This window comes from Nannobrachium achirus, assembly GCF_963921795.1.
Source record: "Nannobrachium achirus genome assembly, chromosome: 15".
Classification (NCBI taxonomy): Eukaryota; Metazoa; Chordata; class Actinopteri; order Myctophiformes; family Myctophidae; genus Nannobrachium; species Nannobrachium achirus.
The window spans coordinates 5,276,359-5,301,122 of record NC_137822.1 but is presented as its reverse complement, the minus strand read 5'-3'; the positions used below and the strand labels follow the sequence as shown (position 1 = coordinate 5,301,122).

At 39.4% G+C, this 24,764-nt stretch overlaps 2 protein-coding genes across 2 annotated transcripts; one reads left to right on the top strand and one right to left on the bottom strand.

Annotated features, from left to right (window-relative positions):
- The first annotated feature begins 2,182 nt into the window (after window positions 1-2,182).
- On the top strand, window positions 2,183-8,777 carry eif2b1 (eukaryotic translation initiation factor 2B, subunit 1 alpha). Its single transcript, XM_080743279.1, has 9 exons — window positions 2,183-2,496; window positions 2,610-2,711; window positions 3,275-3,411; window positions 4,341-4,457; window positions 4,848-4,960; window positions 5,708-5,776; window positions 5,866-5,941; window positions 6,954-7,079; window positions 7,836-8,777. Exons 1-9 carry the CDS (start codon window positions 2,484-2,486, stop codon window positions 7,989-7,991), a joined length of 909 nt encoding a protein of 302 aa, XP_080599405.1. The 5' UTR covers window positions 2,183-2,483; the 3' UTR covers window positions 7,992-8,777.
- Window positions 8,778-8,884: 107 nt separating this feature from the next.
- Window positions 8,885-21,378, bottom strand: ddx55 (DEAD (Asp-Glu-Ala-Asp) box polypeptide 55). The gene is made up of 14 exons (XM_080742725.1): window positions 21,250-21,378; window positions 20,568-20,618; window positions 18,837-18,923; window positions 17,923-18,014; window positions 17,759-17,821; window positions 17,183-17,332; window positions 15,605-15,794; window positions 15,068-15,150; window positions 14,697-14,828; window positions 13,936-14,028; window positions 12,873-12,987; window positions 11,297-11,465; window positions 10,018-10,322; window positions 8,885-9,142 (listed from the first exon to the last, which is right to left on the bottom strand). Exons 1-14 carry the CDS (start codon window positions 21,364-21,366, stop codon window positions 8,933-8,935), a joined length of 1,857 nt encoding a protein of 618 aa, XP_080598851.1. The 5' UTR covers window positions 21,367-21,378; the 3' UTR covers window positions 8,885-8,932.
- Window positions 21,379-24,764: the final 3,386 nt, after the last annotated feature.

Sequence of the window (24,764 nt, the reverse complement as noted above, 5' to 3'; positions counted from 1 at the left end):
GTGTGTGTGTGTGTGTGTGTGTGTGTGTGTGTGTGTGTGTGTGTGTGTGTGTGTGTGTGCGTGCGTGCGTGCGTGCGTGCGTGCGTGCGTGCGTGCGTGCGTGCGTGCGTGTGCGCGAAACCCTTTTCAGAATTAGTAAAGGACAAGTCATGTAATAAGCCTAAAAGATATTTGATGAACAAGTTCAATTGATAATACAGAGATGAAGTATTTTGGAAGTGTGGACATAAAGTAACAGGGTGTCTGGAAAAATCTTGAGAAAGCTGATTATAAAACAATAAGTGTGATAAACATTCCCCAGGACAGTGCAGGTCAATAGCACAAATGATTGTGATCAACAGAAAAAGAAGTTAACATGGACATTTAAAATGTATGGCCTATATGTACAACACAGTGTGTGGTATGGAGAAGACTGTTACTGTACAGTTTCATTATCATTCAACCTGTGGCTTCACAAGATGGAAGAGTGATGGAAGAGTATTTACAGATAAAAGTGGCAATACCACAATAATACTCTGGCACAAGTAAACGTCCTGCATTCCAAATTATACTTGAGTAAAAGTACAAAAGTAATGGCATCAGAATTGACTTAAAGTACCAAAGTAAAAGTAGGCTACTCATTGTTGTTATCACAATTATTATTATCATAAATTATAAGATCTACAAGCTTGTGATGTGTTGTGAGCTTGCAGATAGATAGATTAGTAGTGGAGTAAATAATGTTACTCAAGTGCAACACTTGAGTAAATGTAGCCTACTATCCACCACTGTAACGGTTGCAAATAGCATCATATCAGTTGTAGCAGAGTTTCAAAACAAGGATCACACAGAAGGTCAAATTAACAGATTAACAATGGTCAAAAATAAGGTTTGGGTGATTGTCTGTCTGCCTTGGTTTCAATTACTGATTAAATACAAACAGGCTTCAAGATTAAGAAAATAAGGGCAGGTAGACTCAATATGTACATGCAGCCTCGAGCATGCCCTCTTGGAGGGAACTACTAACTGTAGTAATAGGCTATAGGCTAATATATTTTATTATGACATAATAAAGATTTATGAGATGTATGCATTTAAGAAACATATTGTCAACTAAATGAGGAATATAGAGTTAGGGTTATGTGATGCATGAACTTTCCCAAAACGGGTTTGTACTTGATGTAGGCCTAATGGCCTATATGAAGAAGAATCTAGTTATCTTCCATCAATCCAATACAAATTATTATTTATTACACATGGAGACATGGACTTGCAATAGCGACCTTGACAAATGTGTTGTGTGAACAGTTATTAGGTCAGTTGGCAGATGTCACTTTAATTAAAATTTGAAAATGGTCAAAACCCTCACAAAGTTCAAGCCACAGGATTGAGTTTGCAGTTTAGGTGCAAATTAATATCAGTCTGTCCTCTTGTGGCAGCCCATAAAGCAACAGTGGGGTTTCTTAGGGTCAAAACAAAGGCTTCAAATAGGCAGTGACACCTGTTCCTTTGCCCATTTACAAATATCCATCAGTCAATTGATTTAGGCCTATAGTTTTATTTAAACTACACCACTTTTATCACAATTGAAGTCAACACATCTAAAGCCAAGGTTATAAATAATAGGCTATATCGTAGTGTTTCAAGTCAAGTGTATAGAATATACAAACCAGAACCACCATGAAAAATCCCCATTGTCTAACATTACAAAATGTGATGCTTTTGTTCAAACTAGACAGTAAAAGTCTTGAGAACCACTGGAAGTCTGCAACATAAGTTTTTCATAAAACTATAAGGATTTAGAAGACATTTGTAGAATTGGCCTATATCAGCGGCATTCACACTTTGTCATGTCAAGGAAGGACCCCCAAAAATATATGTATTTGGCCGCGGACCCCTATGGCGGACCCCCATCTCAAAATACTTTGTTCCTTGGACCTCAGAAGCAAAGACTTGAGTTCAAAATGTTCACTCTGAATTTGGGGGTCTTGCCTCATGCTAGATGCAGAATAGATACACCAGTACACACAGGGTTGAGCATCAGGTCAAGACAACAAACAAACAAACGAAAATAGCAGATCTACAAGCTCACACCGCGTCGCGAGGTGACGCGTTGTGAGCTTGTAGATCTACTATTTTACGGCGTTCTTTGGTTCGGCGAGACGCGTCATCAATCCGCGACACACATCGCAGCCATCGCTAAAGGGAGAAACAGCAGCTGAAGTTTAGTGATAAATGTTATCAGAATATCGTTATACACTGGCTCTTAATCGCTACTTTAAATATGATATGAAGTTGAATTGAAGGGAGACTGACCTCTTAGTTCGTTTTTAGAACGTTTGTTTTGCTTAGAAAGACTGGGTTTCCCCGATCAAAGCAAACTCACGTGTGCAAAAACAACTGTCAATTTAAAGGATCATCTTTTGCTGATGCAAGTCACTGGGGTGCGATTTAACGTTTAGATCAAAAGAGTCAACCTTTGAGGTTGTGTTTCTGCCTTCAAGATGAATGAAGAAGGTAGGTTGTCTTGCTCCCAAGTTCCAACACATTTAAATTATTTCAAATCCAATCCACCATGGCTTCTTTGGATGTAAGATAACGGGTCCCTCAATCTCACCCCATGCATCCAGAACTGGTGGAGTATTTCAGGAACCAGATGAAGAAAGACCCAGACATGGCGTCCGCAGTAGCTGCAATCCGCACCCTGCTGGAATTCCTCAAGAGAGACAAAGGTTTGAGTTTGAGCAGCTTGATCCACTGTATACCACCAGTTCAGTATTCATGCAGGGGTTGACACTAAGAGGCATATGAATTACAGTCCATTTTAACACTTTTTTTTTTTACTTGCAAATTCTGGGGTTGTATGATATGGACAGCCCCAAATATACTCAACAGCTATACAATATATGACTTATCTTTACATTCCACAGACATCTTGTGTTGTGTTTATAGAGAAATATAGACAGTCACTTCCCCACTGAAACTCGTAGCTACAGTATTTACCTGTGGGGCAAACTGAAAGCAAACTCGGCCCGCCTGAGCGTTTTATTTACCTGCCACGGGCAGTCGGGCAACCGTTAGTGTCAACCCCTGTGTCATGGGATGTTTTTATGCCACTGATTGCTTCCACGTAGCAGTGACAAACTGATGATATAGTTATGCATCGGGCATAGGCAGCTTATTGGCATGTCTGAATCAGAGTGGTATATGTCGAGGGTTGGCACTTGGCACCGTCCAAACTAAAAGACCAATGTGATGACCAGAGTAGTTTCAATGGTGGTGTTGTTTCTTCCAGGAGAGACCATCCTGGGACTGAGGGAGAGCCTGACGTGGGCCACAGACTGCCTGACAGGAGTGGACTCGTCTGTGGCCGTGTCCTCCGGAGGAGAACTGTTCCTGCGTTTTATAAGTCTCACCTCATTGGAGCACCAGGTTAAGTGGCATTCATACTGTTACATAAGAACCGAGGCAGTGGCAATGGAACAGTGGTTCCCAAACAATGGCATAGAACTGTTGTTCCGAAATGGTGTGTCATGACTCATGAGACAAGTCCAGGTTTGCCAACCACACATTATTCCTGCAATCTATAGAACTATACATGAACTAAAGTTAGATGTGCTGGTTTCTTTTGCAATTTTCATAAAGCTTATATTGGAAGAAGGCCTATGCACCTGCTTGTTGTAAGTAATATGTATGTTTACCTTGTTTGTTTGTCTGTCATGTCTGTCAAATTTGTGTACTGTAAATGTTCCTTTTTTACACAGCGCGCCATTGAAAAAGAGACCCTGTTCTCAATGGATTTCTGTGAAATAAAGGTTTCAATGAATCAATTGAAACTTAGAACATATCACTTTTCAACAATTAGGGTAATATTTTTTTTTACTAAATACCTCTATCGATATTATGACAATTAACCCTACTGTCACTGTGACAATAGTTAAAGCTCACAATGTGACGCTTTGTGAGTTGTATTTTGCGAGCTTGTAGCTATTTTCAAACATTTTTGAACGTTTTAAGCTCATAGGACTTAATCAGTTTGGTTTGGTATTGGATTAAAAAAAGGGGTTTAAGTGACTAAAACCAGCAAAAAGACAACACAGATGTATTATCACAATATTACGACATCCAAATTAAATAATAATACACTTCATTTGTATAGCACTTTTTAAGAACAGAGTCACAAAGTGCTTGACAGAAAAATCCATTATACAAAGAAGAATCCAAAATGACAAAAACAACAATAAATCCCAGATATCATCTATTAGTCCCATATCAGGATATGGATAATATTGATATAATGATTATCCCAAGCTACAGGCCTTCATATGTATATATTATCTACTTCATGTGGTCTGTCTCAGGATCTGTCACGCTGTAAGAAAGTGATGGAGGAAAGAGGAGAGCTGTTTCTACAAAAGATCTCACTGTCCCGAACCAAAGTGGCCAAGCTCTGTCACACCTTCATCAAAGACGGAGCGGTGAGTGGTGCCAGTCTTCATGATAGATTGATTGAAAACAATATACTGTCTGTGTGCCAAATCCTTGTATCTCCATAAGACAGCCTCAGAGAACGCTACAGACCGATAGGTGTCGCCCTTTCTTCTTTGACGATGGGTTCCCAGATTGCCATTTTGTTTTTTCGTAAATTGATGCCCTACTTCACCATTCAAGAGTGTCGCACAAACATAGTGAAAATAGCTAATGTACAAGCTTGTAGATCATCCATTTTTACTATTTAAAACTAATACAAATAACTGTTTTGGACATACAAGGTGTCTCCCGAAAGCAGCGATATACAGTAGGTCTCAATTCCTCTTTCCAAATAATGCTCCTGACCTGCAGTTCTCTTCCATAATTTCCTTCCACAGAAGATCCTGACTCACTCCTACTCCAGAGTTGTCCTCAGGGTGCTGGAGAAAGCCGTGGCGGAGAAGAAACGCTTCTCGGTCTACGTCACCGAGTCCCAGCCTGACGCAGCAGGGTGTGTGTGAATTGTGCCACTAGCCCAGGGTTTCTCAAAGTGGGTGCTGTCCAGGGGGTGCCTCAGAAATACTGTGATAATATTTGAAATTTATCAATATCACTTTGTACTTAACCACTTATACTTTGTAAAACGGACCTGAGTTGCGCTGTGCTTGTTGCGATCTTTTTCAGCCTACTGTACCTTACAGTACACCGAAAGCATCACTTGTAGTTAGGCTATTTTTGGTGACTGTTCCCCACAGAAAAGGGATGCTGGGGTTTAAGTGGTTAAACGCCAAATATGAAAGTTATTTTCAATCTGTCCTAATGGAAACTGATATTCTCTTTCAAGTTTTCCTTGAGACATACTGTATTTTATGGAGAAAGATTTACATACCCCTGTACCTTACATTTATGTAAGGTACAGGGGTGCCGTGGATGAAAAAGCTATTTACAGTCAGGGCCAGGGGTGCCCTGAAACAAAAACAAACGTTTGAGAACCTCTGCACTAGCTATTAGAGATGGGAAATATAGAGTTCTTGATATGCGATTAGAGATTGTCTGGGATTTTGTGGTATGGTTTAAATATAGTTTTTCTTTCAAAAATAGCAAAAGCTTGTCGATCTGCTATTTACAGAATTTAGGTATACAAAGGTATTTGGTAAAATATTGTTTTATTAAATTGTGTCCAAATCCATGCTACACACTCATTGTTGCTGTTCAATGGTAACAAGAATATTAGTTGAGTCTGAATTTTCTTTTTTAGGCGACAAATGGCAGAAGCTGTCAGGAAACTGAACGTTCCCGTGACAGTAGTTCTGGACGCAGCTGTGGGGTAAATATTCAGTTTACGACAATTATCTATGTAAAAAAAGAGGGTTGAAAAAAAGTTGAATGATTAAATGTGTCCATTCATTTCAACAGATATGTCCTTGAGAAGGTAGACCTTGTTATTGTTGGTGCAGAGGGAGTTGTGGAGAGTGGAGGCATCATTAACAAGGTTGGTTATTGGAAATGGTATATCTCTGCTGTCAGGAAGAAACCAGCCATGTCCAAAAGATGAGAAAAAACATGTTTTTAGAACAACACAATATGTATGCTGAAGTTATACATGGTCAGGTACATGAACGTAACTTTTTCCGTCTGATTTCGTCATTCTAATCAATGGGGGACAAACCACCTAACTCCACAAGTTGTACTTAGGTAGTTTGACTGACAGTTTGTGCATAGGGCTGTCACGATATGACATTTTACATGACGATTAATTGTCACTCAAATAATTGCGGTTAACGATTTAATTGTGTTTTTGTCGTTGACAATTACATTTCTGTTTGGCTTGTAGGCTTTGAAGTTGCACATGGCAGATATGACATATAACCTAAATATACAAAGAAATGACTGTCATACAACTTTCTACTTAAAAAAATAACATTGATAGTGGAAATAGCCGATCTACAAGCTTGTGAGCTTGTAGATCTGCTATTTCCACTATTTCTGAAAATGATTGTTAATGAATGAACAATTTTCAACATTCACGATTATGACGATTATGACAAAATATTTGCGATTATGTCAAATAATTGCGATTAGACGATTATGTAATAATTGTGACAGCCCTATATCTCTGCTGTCGGGAAGAAACCAGCCATGTCCAAAAGATGAGGAAAACACATGTTTTTAGAACAACACAATACTGCCTCATCAAAGTCGGTATGCCGAAGTTATACATGGTCAGGTACATGAACGTGTCTAACTTTTTCCGTCTGATTTCGTCATTCTAATCAATGTGGGACAAACCACCTAACTCCACAAGTTGTACTTAGGTAGTTTGACTGACAGTTTGTGCATCCAATGGAGTTAAGATTTAGTCAGAAGTAATTTGAAAATGGAGATAGCTGGTTTCTGCCTGACAGTGAACCAGCAAACATCTGATGAGTTAACCAATTCTGCTTCTCTTTACAGCAACATGTGAAAAGCTGAACATAAATGTGTCTCTCTCTTTGCCCATGCAGATTGGTACCTATCAGATGGCACTTTGTTCCAAAGCTCACAACAAGCCTTTCTATGTAGTGGCGGAAAGTTTTAAGTTTGTGCGGCTTTATCCACTCAACCAGCAGGACGTTCCAGATAAATTCAAGGTATGCCATAGTCACGCACTAGTCATACCCAAAGTCAGCGGATCCCAAACCTTTCTGGATCGGCTGACAATCTTAACACGTTGAGTGGTCAGAAAGTTTGCCCGTGTGCACGTTCAGAGCGTGTTTGTTTTTATAATTATTGGATTATGTTCTGCATTGGATCAGTGGAACTAACATAGTATACTTTATCGTTCTCTTATCACAATGAAAAAGAACACTAAAAACAATTGTTCAGACACAGGCGATTTTAAGGGGTGTCTTCGGCCGCCATGGGGGTGAACAACCTCAAAGTCATTGCAAGCTACCACAAGCAACACATTTCCATGGAGCAAAAAAGTGTCTGTTATTTAGCTCTGGTGGTGAATTTGGTGGTGAACTGCTCCTAAAGCATCTCTAAGTGTATTTTACACACAAGTTGTAGCAAAAATAAGTAAATAAATCATATAGACATATGCTCATGGTGTCTAGAAAAGCACAGTTTATATCGTGTTACAATTAGGTAAAAAATAAACCTTAGAAACCTGTTAAAACAACAGGATAAACCATACAAAATCCGAAAATGTTCGCACGCGCGTATGAGGAACCCAGTCTTGCACCCCCTGCTAGAAGAGGCTAGAATCGCCTATGATTAGTATTTAAGCGACCACTTGCAATATCACCACAGTCCGCAGGTTGGGAAGGTTGTAGGTAATTATATTTACATTATATTCCATCGTTACATGTTTGTTTGTCCCCCCCCCCCCCTCCCCCCAACAGTACAAGGCAGACACACTGAAGACGGTACCGAACCTGTCAGAAGAGCATCCTATGATTGACTACACACCACCTTCACTCATCACCCTCCTCTTCACCGACCTGGGGGTCCTCACCCCATCCGCTGTTAGTGATGAACTCATTAAACTATATTTATAACTGTCCCAGAACTTTCAAATAAAACATACTGGAAATTGGAAAACCTTTTTATGTTTGTGCATTTTATTACATCCTCACCAACTTGTACCTCCATATTTTTCGTCCTTAGGTTGACTATTTTTCATAAATGAATACCCTATTTAACGGCCGGCACACACCAGAGAGATGTGTGCGTATCGTATGCAAGTCCTACGTACGTTTGAAAAGACTGCTGTAGTTTGGCCGTTATACTTTGTTGACCACAAAAGTAGCTAAAAAGCTGATTGGTATTTTATTCTTTAATTGTGAAATTCCCCGGGTTCAAACTTAAGTGTGTCTTAGGGTTTTATAAATACTTAACCAATGAAAAGTATTACCAAGATAACTAAATTTATATTGGATCCACTGGAACACATGCTTTTTATCCCACAAAGATTTCCTGAAAAGTATGTTTCTAAAAAATACATTTTAGACACGTTTTCCGCCCAGATACGATATGCTACTTAAGGTATAATTACCTGGCCCTGCTTGGAAGGTTAATCTCTGGGAATGATAGATGAGAGATAAATGAGAGATCACCACCAGTGTGTTCCTTGCATGACACAAGCTGACCTTGAATATTACAAGTGTTGCATTAACAAGGCATGGTGGTGCAGCAAGGTTGTCACCTTTAGATGCTGTTCGTATTGGCAAGAGATTTCCCTATCCAGATTTGACTTCCAAAGTCAATGCAACTGGGTGGAAATGACCAGTGGTTCTCAAAGTGGATTTCAGGTACTCTGTGGGTTCCTTTAAAGTTTAGGGGGTCTAAATTGACCCTTACAAGTCTGTAACCCTGACAGTGTACAAATGGAACCAAATGAACCCTTACGGGTTCATTTGGTTCCATTTGTACACTGTCAGAGTTAGGGGGAGACCTTGACATTTCAAAGTTTGAGGAACACTGGAATAGACTGTCTTAGTCATTGCACAGGTTCTTCTGGGCTGTTCACTTTAGCTTGTGGTTCTTCTTGTGTTTCCTGTGGTTCTTGTGTTTCCCGTTTGGTCTTTTTGCTGCTTGTTGTGAACTGCTCCTCAAAGTCCTCCTCAGTGATCTGTCTCTTCTTCAGCCTCTTCAGCAGCCAGGTGTCCTTCAGCAGCTCCTGCATGTCCTCCTCGTCCACGTCGGAGCCCTGTACCCAGCAAACATTCTCATTAGAGGTGCAGCCGTTTGATCCAACTATTTGATTTAATCGATTATGAAAAAATAATTGATAATTTAGTAAAATAAATTAAATAATTGATTGATAATGGATCCCTATTTTGGGCATGTCAGATGAAAAAGTTTCAAAAGATGTTCCAAAATAGTGGATATTTTTTTTTGCAATGTTATGCAATTAAGTATACAATAATGGTTAATACAAAATATATACCTGTACATAAAAAGAAAAGATAATTGCGACCATAGGTCGCAGTTTACTATCAGAACCGTCACAGCTTGTCCGTAGACAGACGTCCGTCCGAACGTGTACACTTTTTTACGGTCTATGGTTTGTCGCTCTGACATCACTGATGTCAGGGGAACCACTCTTAACAGAATGGGTTTTGCCGCTCTGACATCACTCTGGCTTCACTGTGATGTCACACTAACAGAATCCCTTTTATGCCCATATATGGAATTCCCTGATGTGATGTCATCAATATTAAGCCCATATCAAACAGGACTTCATATTGGAATACCCATATATGGAGGCCAAATACCACACTGACGGCTGGTTCTACTGACAGGGATCTCCATGTATGGGCATAACAAAGTATGATGTCAGATGTCATAGACATCATAGGACTTTCACATAATGAATAACTGAGTAATCATGTTTGGGCTCTCACAGCATATCTTCATATTCAGTACATGGATCTCCATATATGGGTACCAGGGATCTCCATATATGGTTAACTGGTCCTATATACATCACTGGCCAGATATAAGGCTAGGTCGCATGTCGCCCTGAGGCGTCTTACTAGTTGTAGACCTATATGAGATCGTCACTTGGCTTTATACAAGTACCTCGTCAGTGTTTCCCTTGGCAGCCTTCCTCTTCTGGCGACGGTCCTTCCTGTTCTTCTGCTTGGACCAGGATTTAGTCTGTTGAAACTTCTTTCGAGGTGGATCGTTGCCCTCCTTCTCTTTGCGTAGTGCTAACTCGACCAGCAATTTCCGCCTCTGTTTCTCGCGGGCCTTGTCCCGGTAGCGGATGGTGTTCGTGTCGATTGCAGTCTCCTCGAACTCGGGAAAGGTTTTCCCCCTCAGCTCGGGCATCCTAGGCATGCGGAGGAGGGCAAAGCCACGGGCCAGGCCAGGCCAGTCCAGATCTAACCAATGAAATGTGCCACAAAGATATGTTTTGAGTTCTGAGTTTTAACAACATGAAGCCTCGCATTCTGGGCATGTTATAATAGAGTAAGAAGTCATGGTGTCACTCGCTCATCCCCCCGGTTCGCGGAAGTAATTTCTCTATGGAGAATAACATTGAGTCATCTTAAAATCCTCTGGTATAAGCATTGTGGTCCAAAAATAAACAAACGGTCTCTGCGATATTGTCGGGAGGTGGCTCTGGGGGACTGCCCCATTGGTCGAACTCCTGTTGGGTCGAACAGCGTCGGCAGGTTAGATAATCTGAGGTTAGGGTTAGGTTTAGGCATAGTTTTACTGAGGTTAGGGTAAAGGTTAGGTTTTGGTGGTCGATCCAAAGGGTGTTCGACTTCGACCTAATGACATGTTACCGTGGCTCTGTATGGTTTATGATAGTCAGTCACTAATATTTCATACAGTCCATCTCTGGCGAAAATGTAACTAATTCGGCGACAGTAACATTAGCGTTTTCTCACCATCAGTTGATTCTTCATATCCATATGAGTCAAACCGCTGAGATCATTTGTTTATGTTTGGAACACAGTTCTTATATGACGCGATATGAAAAAAGCCAAAAATAGCAGATCTACAAGCTCACAAGAGCTTGTTGATGAGGTTTTTTGTAGATGGGAAAAAGAGCAGATTAAGTACATAGTGAAAGGTCAAGTTTATAAAGTATTGACGGTTCAAGTGGTTACATATCTGATAACACAAATTGACATGAATCCAAAATACATTGTCAAACAATGAAACTATATGGAATCTATGAAAAGGTTGTGGGGGGTCCCTTCCTGCTTCATCTCTCTCTCTCAACTAAGGGGTCCTTGGCCTGAAAACATTGAAGACATATAAGATATAGGGTTTAAGACGTGATAAACCAAGGACATCTATTGTACCGTACACATTACTTCAGAGCTCTGCTGAGTGTTCTTACCTTTGACTCTGAAGATGAGACTACATTCGTGCTTGGCGTAGCCCTGGACGTAGGAGACAAAGGCCCTCATGCCCCTGTCGAACATGGCACGGTCTGCCAGCGCCAGGGCCTTGACTTTGGGCAGGACATCCACCACATCTTTTATCTGACGCATCTTTTGAAGTGGACACTGCAGAGAGGACCAGGAAGAACACGTTGTTTTAGTCCTTCAGCTGAGGCCTAGAATTATTGAATGCTTTAACCAGTGAAAAATAGCAGATATACAAGCTCGCAGCGCGGCACCGAGTGCCGCGCTGCGAGCTTGTAGATCTGCTATTTTTGAAAAGAATCGTGAAAATGTGTGCGAACGTTTGTAACTCAAATTTTGCTTCTGGGTGGTCCCTAGAACTAAATATTTTGAGATGGGGGTCCGTGGCCAAATAAATATCATTTTGGGGGTCTTTCACATGAAAACCACTGACATAGTAGTCTCTCAAGAACAGACTAACTGAGCTCCAGTTAAGTGAAAAGGACCTTTTCTTTGACGATGGTCGGCCAGATTGCTGACATAGAAACATGGGTTTTTCAAAAAGTCTTAGAAGGATTCAAAAGACACTTATAGAATCGGGTCAATTTGAATTTCATGATTTTTCTAAAATAGCAGATCTACAAGCTCGCTGTGAGCTTGTATATCTGCTATTTTTCTATAGCTTAAGCATTCAATAATTCTAGGACTAAATGGTTAAGTAACGGTCAAAGTACTTTAACCTCACAAACCCTAATGTCGTCCCTGTTCTGGGCATAATAGGCAACGGTTCTACAGAAATAGCACATCGTTGGGCAAAAATAGCAGATCTAAGAAGCTTCATTGTAGATGTGCTATTTTCTTTATTTGACATACCGTGAAATACATAGGGTTTAAGTATAAAGTGATATTTGTTTTTGTTACAATAAGTGTTAAATGCTATATATTCTGATAGTAATCATTGCTAATAGTATGAATGTTTGTTCAGTAACAGGAGTCTCCCTGTCTCTCCAGCTCTTTGATAAACAGATTTCAGGTCAGGATACCAAAGTTATCCCATCAGGAGAGAGAACTCACGGCAGGATACAGAATAAACACGTACAATTGGAAGTGATGACACAAAGAAATGAGCAGACACAAATATAAAAGGTTAAGCTGAAAAATAGGTATTCTTTTGGCAACCCTGTCTGAAAATGTATTTTCTGTTAATACTAAAGAACTGGTGAGATCCCTGTTACTGAACAAACACTCTAAAGCAGTGATTACTATCAGAATACAGAGCCCAACAAAAATATGATTTGTTTAAACCAAGAACTATCACTTACCCTACCTTTAAATAAAATAGTGTAGGGGGGAAAAAAAGAAGAAAATAGTGCCAAGTGAACTTATTATGACAGTTGTTTATTTTAGGGCTAGTCTATTACACACATGCAACTTTAAAGAGATAAACTGCAATCCCAGAATGTTCTAGTTCCATGGATTTTGACAATAGAGGGGAAAAAAAAAAAAAAAAACTGAATGACCAGAATTCAGATTTCGTAACAGTTTGCGTAAACAAAACAAAACACTCACTTTCTGGTTGATGGACAGGAAGTTGACGTAGGATTCCTCCATTGGCAGCAGGAAGACGAGTGCATTGCCTTGATTACCAATCCGTGCTGTTCGTCCACACCTGTGTACGAAGGCACTGAGACACAGACACAACCACTCATTAACACTCATTCTGTGCCAAATGTCCAAATGGCTCCAAGGTAGCTGTGCCCTGATTTTGTATGTTTTTCTTTGCTATGCAATGAAAAAAAATGTTTTTTTTTATAATTGTTTTCCCCACAGAAACAGACACAGTTGTTGTGATTCAGTGGCAAAAAGAATTTTGTCAATCAGACAAATGGTTCCAGAGATAGAGCTGTTTGAATGAAAAAAAGTGTCCATCCACTAGAATGAACACACATTTTCTCAATCAGCTAAACGAGGGAGCCAACACACAAACAGAGAAAACCATCTCTCTGATCTCAGGTCATTTTGACATCTTTAAAAAAAAAATGAAAAAAAAAAAAAAAATCGAACCTCTGTTCGAAGTGGAGCTGTGTGTGTGTGTGTGTGTGTGTGTGTGTGTGTGTGTGTGTGTGTGTGTGTGTATTGCAGTTGATGCTCAGGGCAGGCTAGACTCAACAGCACCTCTCTGGTCACCCAGGGTTACTACATACAGGCTACATACAGACCCACAGACCCACCCACCCACATACCCACATACCTACACACACGGCCACGTATAGGGAGCTTGTGTTCCACACAGCTCCAAAAAAAAATTTCTATACAAAAAACACAAAAGACGTCAAAGACGTCATTGGCACAGAACGCTTTTAAAAAAAACGTCAAGAGACGTCATTGGCACAGAATGAGTTAACACAGCTCTGATTCATAAACATCATTATGCAACTGGCCATCTCATAACCGTGGTGTCACGTGCCAAGAATTGCAGATCTTCAAGCTCACAACTTGTCGCAAATGCAATGCGTTGTGAGCTTGTAGATCTGCAATTGCTTTGGACAACATATACAAAGCATTAGACTGTCTCATTTCACCATTGGGAGTCTAGGAAAGAAAGACAGATCAGATTGTCAATTGTGCCCACCTTGCACTACTCGGAGGGTCATATTGCACCACCCAGTGGACCTCTGGGATATCGACACCTCTGGCCATGACATCAGTACACACTAGGATCCCACTGGAACACAATACAAAGGCAAATGATACTAGTTATTCAAATACAATCAACCACTAAAGCCCTTTGTTCAGAACGGGTTACACATTATTGTGTATCATTAGTTTATGCTTTAACTATTGAAAAACTTTTTTGAAAGTTTTGAAAAATCGTGAAAATTTGAATTTTGACCCGATTCTATAAGTGGCTTTTGAATCCTTCTAAGATTTTTGGAAAAACCTATGTTTCTATGTCAGCAATCTGGCTAGCCATCGTCAAAGAAAAGGTCCTTTTCACTTCAACACAATCTCAAAATATTTAGTTCCAGGGACCACCTAGAAGCAAAATTTGAGTTACAAACGTTCGCTTTCAAAATACATATATTCAAAGATTTGCACACATTTTCACGACTTTTTCAAAAATAGCAGATCTACAAGCTCGCAGCGCGGCACCGTGAGCTTGTATATCTGCTATTTTTCACTGTTAAAGCATTCAATAATTCTAGGCCTAAATGGGTTAAAAACAGCAAAAAATAGCTGACCTACAACCTCACAACGCATCGCGACACGTGAGCTTGTAGATGTATATTTTCACCTTTTTTTCCTTCTTTTTGACCATGCCCAAAATAGAGATGCCAGGGAAGGTTATTCAATAAAGTATATCATATTTTCATTCGTGCCCAGTTCACTCACCTTTTCAGGGGCCGGAATTCTGCAAAGATTTTGTTCCGCTTGTTTTTCATCTTGCCATGGATGCAGCGGATGTCGACGTTCTTGATGAGGGCTTCCAGGACACGGCCAAAATACTCCACACATGCACACGTGCTGAGTGTAAGAAGCTGGTTAAGTCATGTGCAACAATACGACAATACTTAAAAAAACATGTGGTTTAGATTACCTATTATCGGTGGCCGATATGACTTCAAATCCAATATCATGATTATGAACCTTTTAGTGAAAATAGTATGAATTGTTGTGTGTCAGTTTGTCTAAGAAAACAATAACCTTACTTCTCAAGTATAAATGTGGGTACTTATTGGTGCTGATACATTCTGTTCACCTACCTAAAGAAGACCAGGTGTTTCTCCTGCTTGCGCTGCCTGAGAAACGAGACCAGGGTATTGAACTTGTCCTCGGTCCGACACATCTGGAATAAGAAGACCATGTTTTAATTTTAAATAAAGACCAATTAACAAATCCTTTTTGTATCATATAATAACATAGTAACACAAATAAACAACAGAGTTAAGTGAAACACAACTAATCTGTCTGCGACACACTCATTCATTCTGCCCCAGATCAAAACTTTCAGCCTTGCGCTTTTTATCCACAGGAAACCCTGGCTATGCTGTAGTAAACAAAGAATATGTATTTCAAAAAGTATTCAAATATTTGTGATTCCTTCAATCTGAAGGTCGTTAACCGAAACGTCGCTGCTAATTAAGTAAAACTGATTATTTTTAGAGCAAGTTCAGAGCAAGTTTTTCTTATTTCAATTCGGTATACATGATACTTCTAAAAGCGTTCTAAAGCCCCAAATAGCGGATCTACAAGCTCACAAAGCGGTGTGAGCTTGTAAAAACAGAGGCGTTTCTACTCACCAGGTAATAGTTGGACAGTCTTGCGGGGGTCTTCTGCGTGCTGGTGGCGGCCACGCCCTTCTCCTTGACAGTGATGCGGACAGGGTTCCTGAGGCCAGCTCTGACCAGCTTCTCCAGCTCCTGGGTCTGTGTGGCTGAGAACAGGCCGGTGCGCCTCTGCTTCGGCAGGTAGCCTAGGATGGTGTTCAGACTGGACGCACCAAAGGAACTCCATTAGATTCCACCATGATGTAAAACGGCGGTTCTCAACTTGTGGGCCGGGACCCCCAGGGGGGTCTGCAAATTAATTTCGGGGGTCCCCAGATGATGCAAGATTGTTTTCTCACACAACAGTAAGTGTATAGAGCAGGGGTCTTCAACGTTTTCAGGCCGGGGACCCCCAAACTGATGGGGAGATGGAGCAGGGACCCCCTACCACCTCGTAGGGTGGGGGGGTCGGGGCTACAACATATTTTTTATTTTAAACATGTACAAGTTACAGCGAGCAGGGTGGGCCGTACCACAACCATTTCTAAACATACTACTTATTAACTGAGAACAAATGTCAATAATATCAACAATATGTCAATTGCATAGTAATCATGTATTCAAGCTATTCAAAATGGATGGAATCATGATTTATTTTTTAACATAAATGTGGAAAATGGCAAAAAAAAGAAAAGAAAAAAAAACATTTTTTGAATTTTTTTTTTTTTTTTTTTTTTTGCAATAATTTCGCAGACCCCCTGCAGTACCTCCGCGGACCCCCTAGGGGTCGCGGACCCCCTGTTGAAGACCCCTGGTATAGAGGGTATCTGCACATTTTTATAAAGTGACAATTTAAGGACTTTTTAATACCTCTAAAGTAACAAAAGAAACATTGGCCAAATTGTCGAATATTAGAGGCAGAAATTGTGAAAATAGACAATCTACATGCTCACAACGCCTCGCAACGCGAGGCATTGTGAGCAATGAACTGTAGAACTAACGCGAGGCATTGTGAGCAATGAACTGTAGAACTGTGTTATACAAAATGCAATGCCTCAATTCTTAGTGCTCATCAGAGTGGGTGGGGGGTCCCCAGTTCAAATATATGAGTATTTTGGGGGTTAAGGCCTGAAAAGGTTGAGAACCAGAACCACTGATGTAAAATAGTTATCTTTTTAAAACCACTTAAACCCTACATACTTCTCCCAGGGGTCTAAGCTAGGCCATTTGTCCCCCTCTATAGCAAGAAAATAGGTGATCTTACAAGCTCTCAAAGCATCGCACATTTGATGCATTGTAAACTTGTAGATCTCCTATTTTTGCCAAATGTTCGTGACAGAATAGGGACACTTTGGCCAAAAAAATTTGGCCAAAAAAAAAAAAAAATTTACTCTTTTCAATTTTAATAGTCAAAATGACACTTGTCACCGCGTGAGTGACAGCGTCAGTACAACAAAGTATGAAATAGGGTGAAAGTGGTAAAAAAAAAAAACATGCGTTTCTTGGTAAAAAAAAAAACATGCGTTTCTTGACTCAAAAACGGAGGATGGACGCTCCTCCTTGTTATTCAGACACAAATCAAACAAAGAAACATTTAACGGCCCCTTATACCTGGCCTCGAAGCCCATGTCTAGTAGTCGATCTGCCTCGTCCAGAACCAGCACATCCAGACTCTTGACTGAGCTGGCCAGGTCCACGCCGTCTGCCTTCCTCTTAAACATGTCCTCCAGTCGGCCCGGAGTTGCGATCAAAATGTGGGCCCTGAAATTGAACGGCATAGAAGCAGGTGCAACGTTATTATAGACTGTCAACTAAAATCTAATGATGATTAAATGAAAACTTAGGACTGAAAAAACATTTGAGTTAGTTCACCCCCAAAATTATTTTTTGTCCTATCGATTACTCACCCCATGGAGCCTTGAATTCATGGATTATTATTATTTTATTTTTATCGCATTCCTAAGCCAATAATATTAGTTATGGAGACTCAACACAAAATTAAATTGAACAGTATAGATGCAAGTGCAACGTTATTATAGTCAACTACAATAATGAAAACTAGGATTGGGCAAAGAAAACACCTGACTTAACAAAAATGAAACAAAAAAATGAAAACGAGGCATTACAAAAGAAAACTGGAAAAAAAAAAATAGACAGATAATATGGAGATCATTAAACTGTGTTTACCCGTGTTCCTTGAACTTTTCCACATCCTCCATAGGATTACTTCCACCAATCAGCAAAATCTGACTGAAAAACAAACAAGTCAATTTGAAAATGACTTCCTGAGTTTCAAACAGCGACGTGTCCAATTGTGAAAATCCATCATCAACCTATTTCTATTTGCCTACCTTAAGTGTGGAAACTTTTGAAGGAATTTCTCCATTACTTCACTGATCTGTAAGGCCAGCTCTCTCGTAGGAGTCACGATCAATGCGCCGACCTGCCAAAATGCCATGTTATGCATAGGGATGTCAAAAATGGACCTTTATCAAAATCGATTATTCTATAGCAATAATCGAATATTATTCGAAAATCGATAATTAATTATTATTATTTATTTTTTATTTAAAAAAAAAAAAAAAAAAACTTTTTTTTCTTCTGTTTTTCTTTTTTTTTTACTGGATTTCAATGCACATTTACATATGTACAACATGGCTCTTCAGGTAATTGGTAGCCTAACTACTACTCTTCATCTTTCTTTTTAGTGTGCCAGTGTACTGTTCACCTAATCTCTCAAGAACAGATTCTGTGATGCTTTACAATACAGAGGAGGACGCTGTTTTCCCTTTTCTTTGATGATGGCCACCAAGTACCAAACAATCAAGCCTGAATCAATCACACCTGTGTCTGAGACAGGGGGGGAGGGGAGTGTGTAGCAGGCAGCTGCCACTCTGCTGTGCTCCTTCACTCTGTCTACACAGTTTACAGTTGGTGCTGGTGTGAATAATAAATCAATGGCCATTTACTATTATCATTAATACTATTGTTAGCCTATATTCTATATTTTGGTTGAAACTAACTAACTAAGCCAAAAAATAGTATTAAAAAAAATAATAATAATAATATTTTTTCGATTTTCGATTATGAAATATTAAAATCGAATATTGATTAATCGAACAAATATTCGTAAATCGATTATTCGGTGACATCCCTAATGCATACATGAGAAACTTATAGTATTAGCAAGGGATGATGATTTAATCAGGATGAAGAGTTGTTTTTTTCAGAGGGAAACCAGCCTGGGAAATAATAACATTCATACCTGCAATTTCTTCAGTTTTTCTTCCCGCTTCAGTAGGATTTCTATTACAGGAATGACAAAGGCAAGTGTCTTCCCACTCCCAGTTACCTAAAAAAAAAAAACAATTATTTAGTTATAAGAAGCTGCTTTGTGCTTTATATGTACATTTGTGTGTCTATCTAAACAAGTATTAAAAGCCTCAGAAATTAACGGATTAAAATATCCAGAGTGCCCCCCCTCGGCCCATTCACTCCCGTTGTCTTATTTTGAAGGCCAGAAGTGCACAGCGCAAACACTTCCGGTCTGACGTCATCGCGTCCTGCGCCGGAACCGATCGTTGTTTACGTGGTGTAATGGTGGCCGGATCGGAGCTTTTATACATGTGTTATATAAGCGAGCATCTGCCTCCATCTTCGCTTCTAAAGTGTAGTTTTGAGATAATGGACATTAAAGATGAGATCCCCCGTCCACCTCAATGTTATGGGATTACTATTTTGTGCTCGTGGAGCCGTGATGATGATGAATCAGCGACGGATTTCGTCTCCGGACATTCGGCCATTGTACTCGGTATTACTTTTCACGAGATATCTCGTAATCGGCACTACTAATACTCGAGTACTTTTCACGAGATATCGCGGGAATGGCACTAAATCGGTTAAACATTTGTTTGAATGGTTTTCGAATACACTTTTACAGGTCTGTAAACAGGTCGGAAAAGTGTACACATGGACCCGTTCTAGTTGTGCACTCTTAAAGAGTTGTGGGGGTTCTTGAAAAGTTTGCGAAGCACTTAATTCAGGGGTCTTCAACGCTTTTCAGGCCAAGGACCCCTTAGCTGAGAGAGATGAAGCAGGTAGTACAGCTAGTACATATTGTATAAAATTATGTTGCAGATATATAACTTGTTCAGAGCCTACTGCACTCCTCTGTATACTGCCCCCTTGTGGGTAAAATATAAGCAGACAAGCATCCAAAAGCTGCAGGTTGCTTACAATGATTGTATGAGGATTCTACTCAGAAAACCAAGATGGTCGAGTGCCAGTCAATTGTTTTGTGAAGTAGGAGTGTGCACTTTTCATGCTCTTTTGAGAAATTTGACGTTCAAGTTTATCTGTCGTCTGAATGTGTCTAATAATTTGATTATCATGCTGCTGACTAAACTCCAGTTCAGTAATGTGAAATACCACTCTTGCATCTGGAAACACTGGTATAGTACCTTATTTTAGTGTTCTGATTGCTCTGTTTTTATTTATTTTTTATGGTGTGATGTTTTTAATGTTGTGTTTTTGTTTGTCTTCTTATTGGACCTAGTGTCTGTCAATAAAGAGTTGATGATGATGATGATAACCTTTTCATAGAATTCATAGACTTTTTTGACAGCATTGTCATCGGTGTTGAATTCATGTTGATGTGTATTTTCAGACAGCTAACCGCTTACGCCCTCAAAACGGATACTTGATCTGCTCTTTTTTCCCCCTACACCTGACCAAACCTCTTTGCAGAAAAATATCCGATCTACAAGCTCACATTGCCTTGCGCTGCTTGTAGATCCAACCATTTTCGGCTGATGTTCCCCTCGGAAATGGAATTCTAGGGTTCAAGTGGTTAATGTACACAAACATTTGGGTGGTCCACCCTGTAGTACTTCTGAGGAACCCCTGGCCCTGGGGGTCCCAGACCTCCTGTTGAAGACCCCTGACTTAGTTAAGTTGTAAATAGTTATATATAGTATAGTATTATGTGCACACTTACCGCCTCGGCAGCCACATCTTTGTTCCTCATGAACAGAGGGATGCACGCAGCCTGAAAACACAACATAGTAACAGACTAGTTAGAAACAGGGTTGAGTACTGCTAGCTTACCTATACTGTACTTAATTACAATTTTGAGGTGTGTGTACTTTACTCGAGCCTTTCCAATTTCCAGTACTTTTACTTATACTCCACGACATCTCGGATCCAAATATTGTACTTTTACTCCACTAGTAATAATTTGAAGTTTTAGTTACTGGTTATTTGTAGATTTTGATTATTATTACAAAACGTCAGCCCTATATATATATATATATAGGCCAACACACATTTCGGCCATTTGAAAATAGCCAATCTACATCTACAAGCTTGCGACACATTATGAGCTTGTAGATCTGCTATTTGTTGTTTATACACATTTTGAAAACTTTAATGGGACATTCTGCATAATGAGTACTTTCCACTTTTGGTACTTCAAGTACATATTGAAGCCAATACTTTTACTTGTAACAGAGTGTTTCTACATTCATTGCGCAGTATTGATACTTTTATGTGTTATGTTAAACATGCAAGTACTTTTTTTCCACCACAGTGCTACAGTACTGCTAGCCAGTAGCTAGTGCTATACCACTTTATACTGTTGAAAAGTAACATTATACTCTGCAAGACAAGGAGAACGTTACCTGGACTGGTGTCGTGTGTGTAAACTGCAGTTCCTCGAGTGTTTGTAAAATGCAGTCATTGAGTTTAACAGGTAAACTGTTCCATTTTCCCTCTGAACTGCTGCTGCTCTCATCCATGTTGGAAAAATAACACACGCTGCTCGGGCGCTTTCTTCCTGTACGTTGGTGTTTACAGTCCGGGTAGAAAGTCGGAAGTACTTGCTACGATACATTCCGTTCCCATTTTTAGTTCTTCATCAACAGCTTTGTCTAAAAATAAATGAATTAAACTTTCATAGGCTACATTGTAGATTCATTGCACATGCAGTGAAATATTCAAAACTTTTTTTAATTTTAATTTAGTTTTTTTTATGGCACAGATACAGCTCATGAAATAAAAACAATATTTTTTCAAAATATATACAATATTATTACACGAGACCACTCTAAACAAGGATAGAGAAATTTCAACCTTGCTTGAAGTCCAGTGTGAAGTCTCCGCAGTCAGTGATGATTTGATGCCATCTTCTGCTTTTTTTTTTACACAATATTCTATTTTTGTATGTTTAAAAATGAGAATACTGTGAATCAACACAGAATAGCATTAGGGCCATTAGTTTATTTATTTAAATATATTTATACCACACATGCTTTACATCCCACTCTGGGTTGGGGTGTGGGCCCCTAAAAGATAACTGACAATTTTTGAGGTATTTTGTACATTGACTTTACTTGAGTAGGCTACTTTTCATACTTTATGCTTCTATGCCACTACATCACACAAATGTTGTACTTTTTGCTCCAGGTTTAGTTAGATACTTTGCAGATTTAGATTAATATAAAACATACATTAACTGTAGCAGAATTATGTGGGTTAATCTCTCATAAAACCAGCCCACCTTTATCAGCTGCAACAATAAAGTGATTAACACTTTAATGCATTACTAAGTAATTACTAATTACAATCCAATTATCTGATTGTTACTTTGGTACTAGTAAGTCCATTTTGATGCCAATACCTTTTGTACATTTGCATTTTGAATACAATACTTTAACTTGTTGTAACAGAGTTCTACTTTTACTTAATCTCAGTAGCCTACTTCTTCCACCGCAGAGTAATACCACACAATGTGAAAGTAAGGTTATGAGCCTATACTGACTACACTGTCTCTGTGAAACTGCGTTTACCTTGCTTACTGTGCTTACTGCTTACTGTCTGCTAAATTGCCTGCATGAGTTGTAAAATGCCACTTCAGTCCTGTGAAATGTCCTGGACAAAATAATGATGAATGATAAATAAATAATTGGTGGTAATCAAACATGAATGAAACCTCACTAACCCCCATCACAAAAGTTTTTTTTTTGTAAAAAAACGTAAAGCTCCTGATAATAATCATTGCTATACTAGTGTGTGTTCAATAACAGAAAATACATGTTCAGGTGGGTTGCCAATGTCAACCAATTAGCCCATTTATTAACTTCAAGTTTTATAGTGAGTACTGACCCCCTTTCACACACGCACGCACACACACACACACACACACACACACACACACACACACACACACACACACACACACACACACAGTGTCCAATTTCTCTTGTTAATATTGTGTAGGCCTACGAGTTCTCTCTCCACATAGGTGAAATTGCTATTCCGAGTTCCCGTCCTGAAAATGCATGTTCTGTTTACTAAAGAGCTGAAGAGATAAGGACACCCATATTACTGAACAAACACTGTAAAGCAATGGTTGCTGTCAGACTATAGAGTATGTTAACACTTATAGAAAATCACTTACTGCATCTTTAAATAAAATCAAGGATTTTCCATCACTTTTTTTTTTACAAATACACACTCATTCCACATCATGGCATAGCCCAAATCCAAGAAAAATATGTCAGTTCACCATCTCAAAGCTCTAAAATCTCATCACTGACTGACCCTTTCCCAGTGGGGGAAATAAGTGCATTTACTCAAGTACTGTACTTTTGAGATACTTTTACTTCTACTCCACTACAACTCAGAGGCAAATATTGTACTTTTACTCCACTACAATTATTTGGCAATTTAGGTACTTGTTAATTTATATATTTTGATTATTACAGAACATATGGTAACCACATCAGCTCTATAATACATTTCAGCGCATTGTGATCCTGTAGATCTGCCATTTTCAAGATTTCAAAACTTTACTACTTTTCTACTTTTGGTAATTTAAGTACATTTTGATACCAGTACACTAATTTTAAACCTTGAATTCTGGACTTTTTACTTGAGTATTTCTACTTTGCAGTATTGATACCTTTACTTAGAAAATGTGAGTACTTTTTCCACCACTGCCTGGGTAATCTCATCACTGAAGCACAACCAGCTGATGAATTCACACCACACCTCCACAGGGGTGTGCAGTGCACCCTGCAATGCCACGTTGCAGTCCATTCCAGCGTGGTCAAGCATCGACCAGTGATTCCCAATCCTTTTAGCTTCAGACCCATAAGAGAAATTTGTTGTCTACCTCTGTGACCCAAACTACTGAAAATAGCTGCTATTTATTTATTTCAAAAGTATGGAATTCTTAGATTTTTGAATTTGTTTCAAACTTGAATAAAATTGAAACCCAAATAAATATATATTTACTCGCAAACCATCAAAATGGGTCCTGACCCACTGTTTGGGAAACACTGCCATAGGTATCAAGATGGCATTTTTTTGTTTTAACTATGCGGCCCACAAGTTTTTCGTTATGAAAGTTTTATTTCATAATGGACACATACTGTAGCAAGTGCAACTGAGACATTTCAAGAAACCATTAACTGCCCACCACATATCGAAACAAGCCAAAACAGAATTTGGGATTTTATCATGAACGCTGGGTTATTTTTCCAGAGACATTCCAATTTTCTTTGACGGTTATTTTCTTAAATAATATTCTTGATCACACCAAGGTGAGTGCGTGTTGTATACTGTAACAATTATTCCTGTACTCTGCAGAAATAAAATACAAAATGGTGGCTTTGCCTCCACAACTATGAAGTTGCAGACATGTGTTGAGTGCAAGATGACAAGATTAAAAAACAAAGCATAACAAAAAAAAGGATCCTAAAAGGTATTGTCCAAATGTAGCTTCCCACCGGATAAGCTCAAGAGGGGGGGGGGGGGGGGGGGGGGAACACAAACTTTTATATAACCTAACTTAAAATCCCGGAACCAAACAAATTTACAATCAAAGTAGAAGCAATTAAAGCACACCACCAAATCATTGGATTTCAGGACTGACCCTCCCCCTCCCCCCTTCATCATGTATGGTTCTACAGTGTTGTTCTACCCCAGCTTCAGAGCCACAATAGAAATACAGCTTACGTTTCCAAACCAGCAACCAAGAGCTCTTCAGGGACTCGCTTATGAGCGCATTGGGAACATTGGGGCAGTGGTTCTCAAACTTTTTACATTTCAATTTAAGCCAAGGAACCCGTTTTATGGTATTCACTAGGGCCATAACGTACAAATGGAACAGCAATTGACCCCGTTACAGACC

What these genes read in the sequence shown, in the direction of transcription:
- ddx55 (XM_080742725.1), bottom strand. Translation starts at nt 21,366, where the DNA reads ATGGATGAGAGCAGCAGCAGTTCAGAGGGAAAATGGAACAGTTTACCT. An exon ending in CACACACGACACCAGTCCAG is followed by an intron (nt 20,619 to 21,249) that starts GTAACGTTCTCC and finishes TTGTGTTTTCAG; the next exon opens with GCTGCGTGCATCCCTCTGTT. An exon ending in GAAAAGTTCAAGGAACACGG is followed by an intron (nt 17,333 to 17,758) that starts GTAAACACAGTT and finishes GTTCAATTTCAG; the next exon opens with GGCCCACATTTTGATCGCAA.
- eif2b1 (XM_080743279.1), top strand. An exon ending in GTTCTGGACGCAGCTGTGGG is followed by an intron (nt 5,777 to 5,865) that starts GTAAATATTCAG and finishes TCATTTCAACAG; the next exon opens with ATATGTCCTTGAGAAGGTAG. An exon ending in ACGTTCCAGATAAATTCAAG is followed by an intron (nt 7,080 to 7,835) that starts GTATGCCATAGT and finishes TCCCCCCAACAG; the next exon opens with TACAAGGCAGACACACTGAA.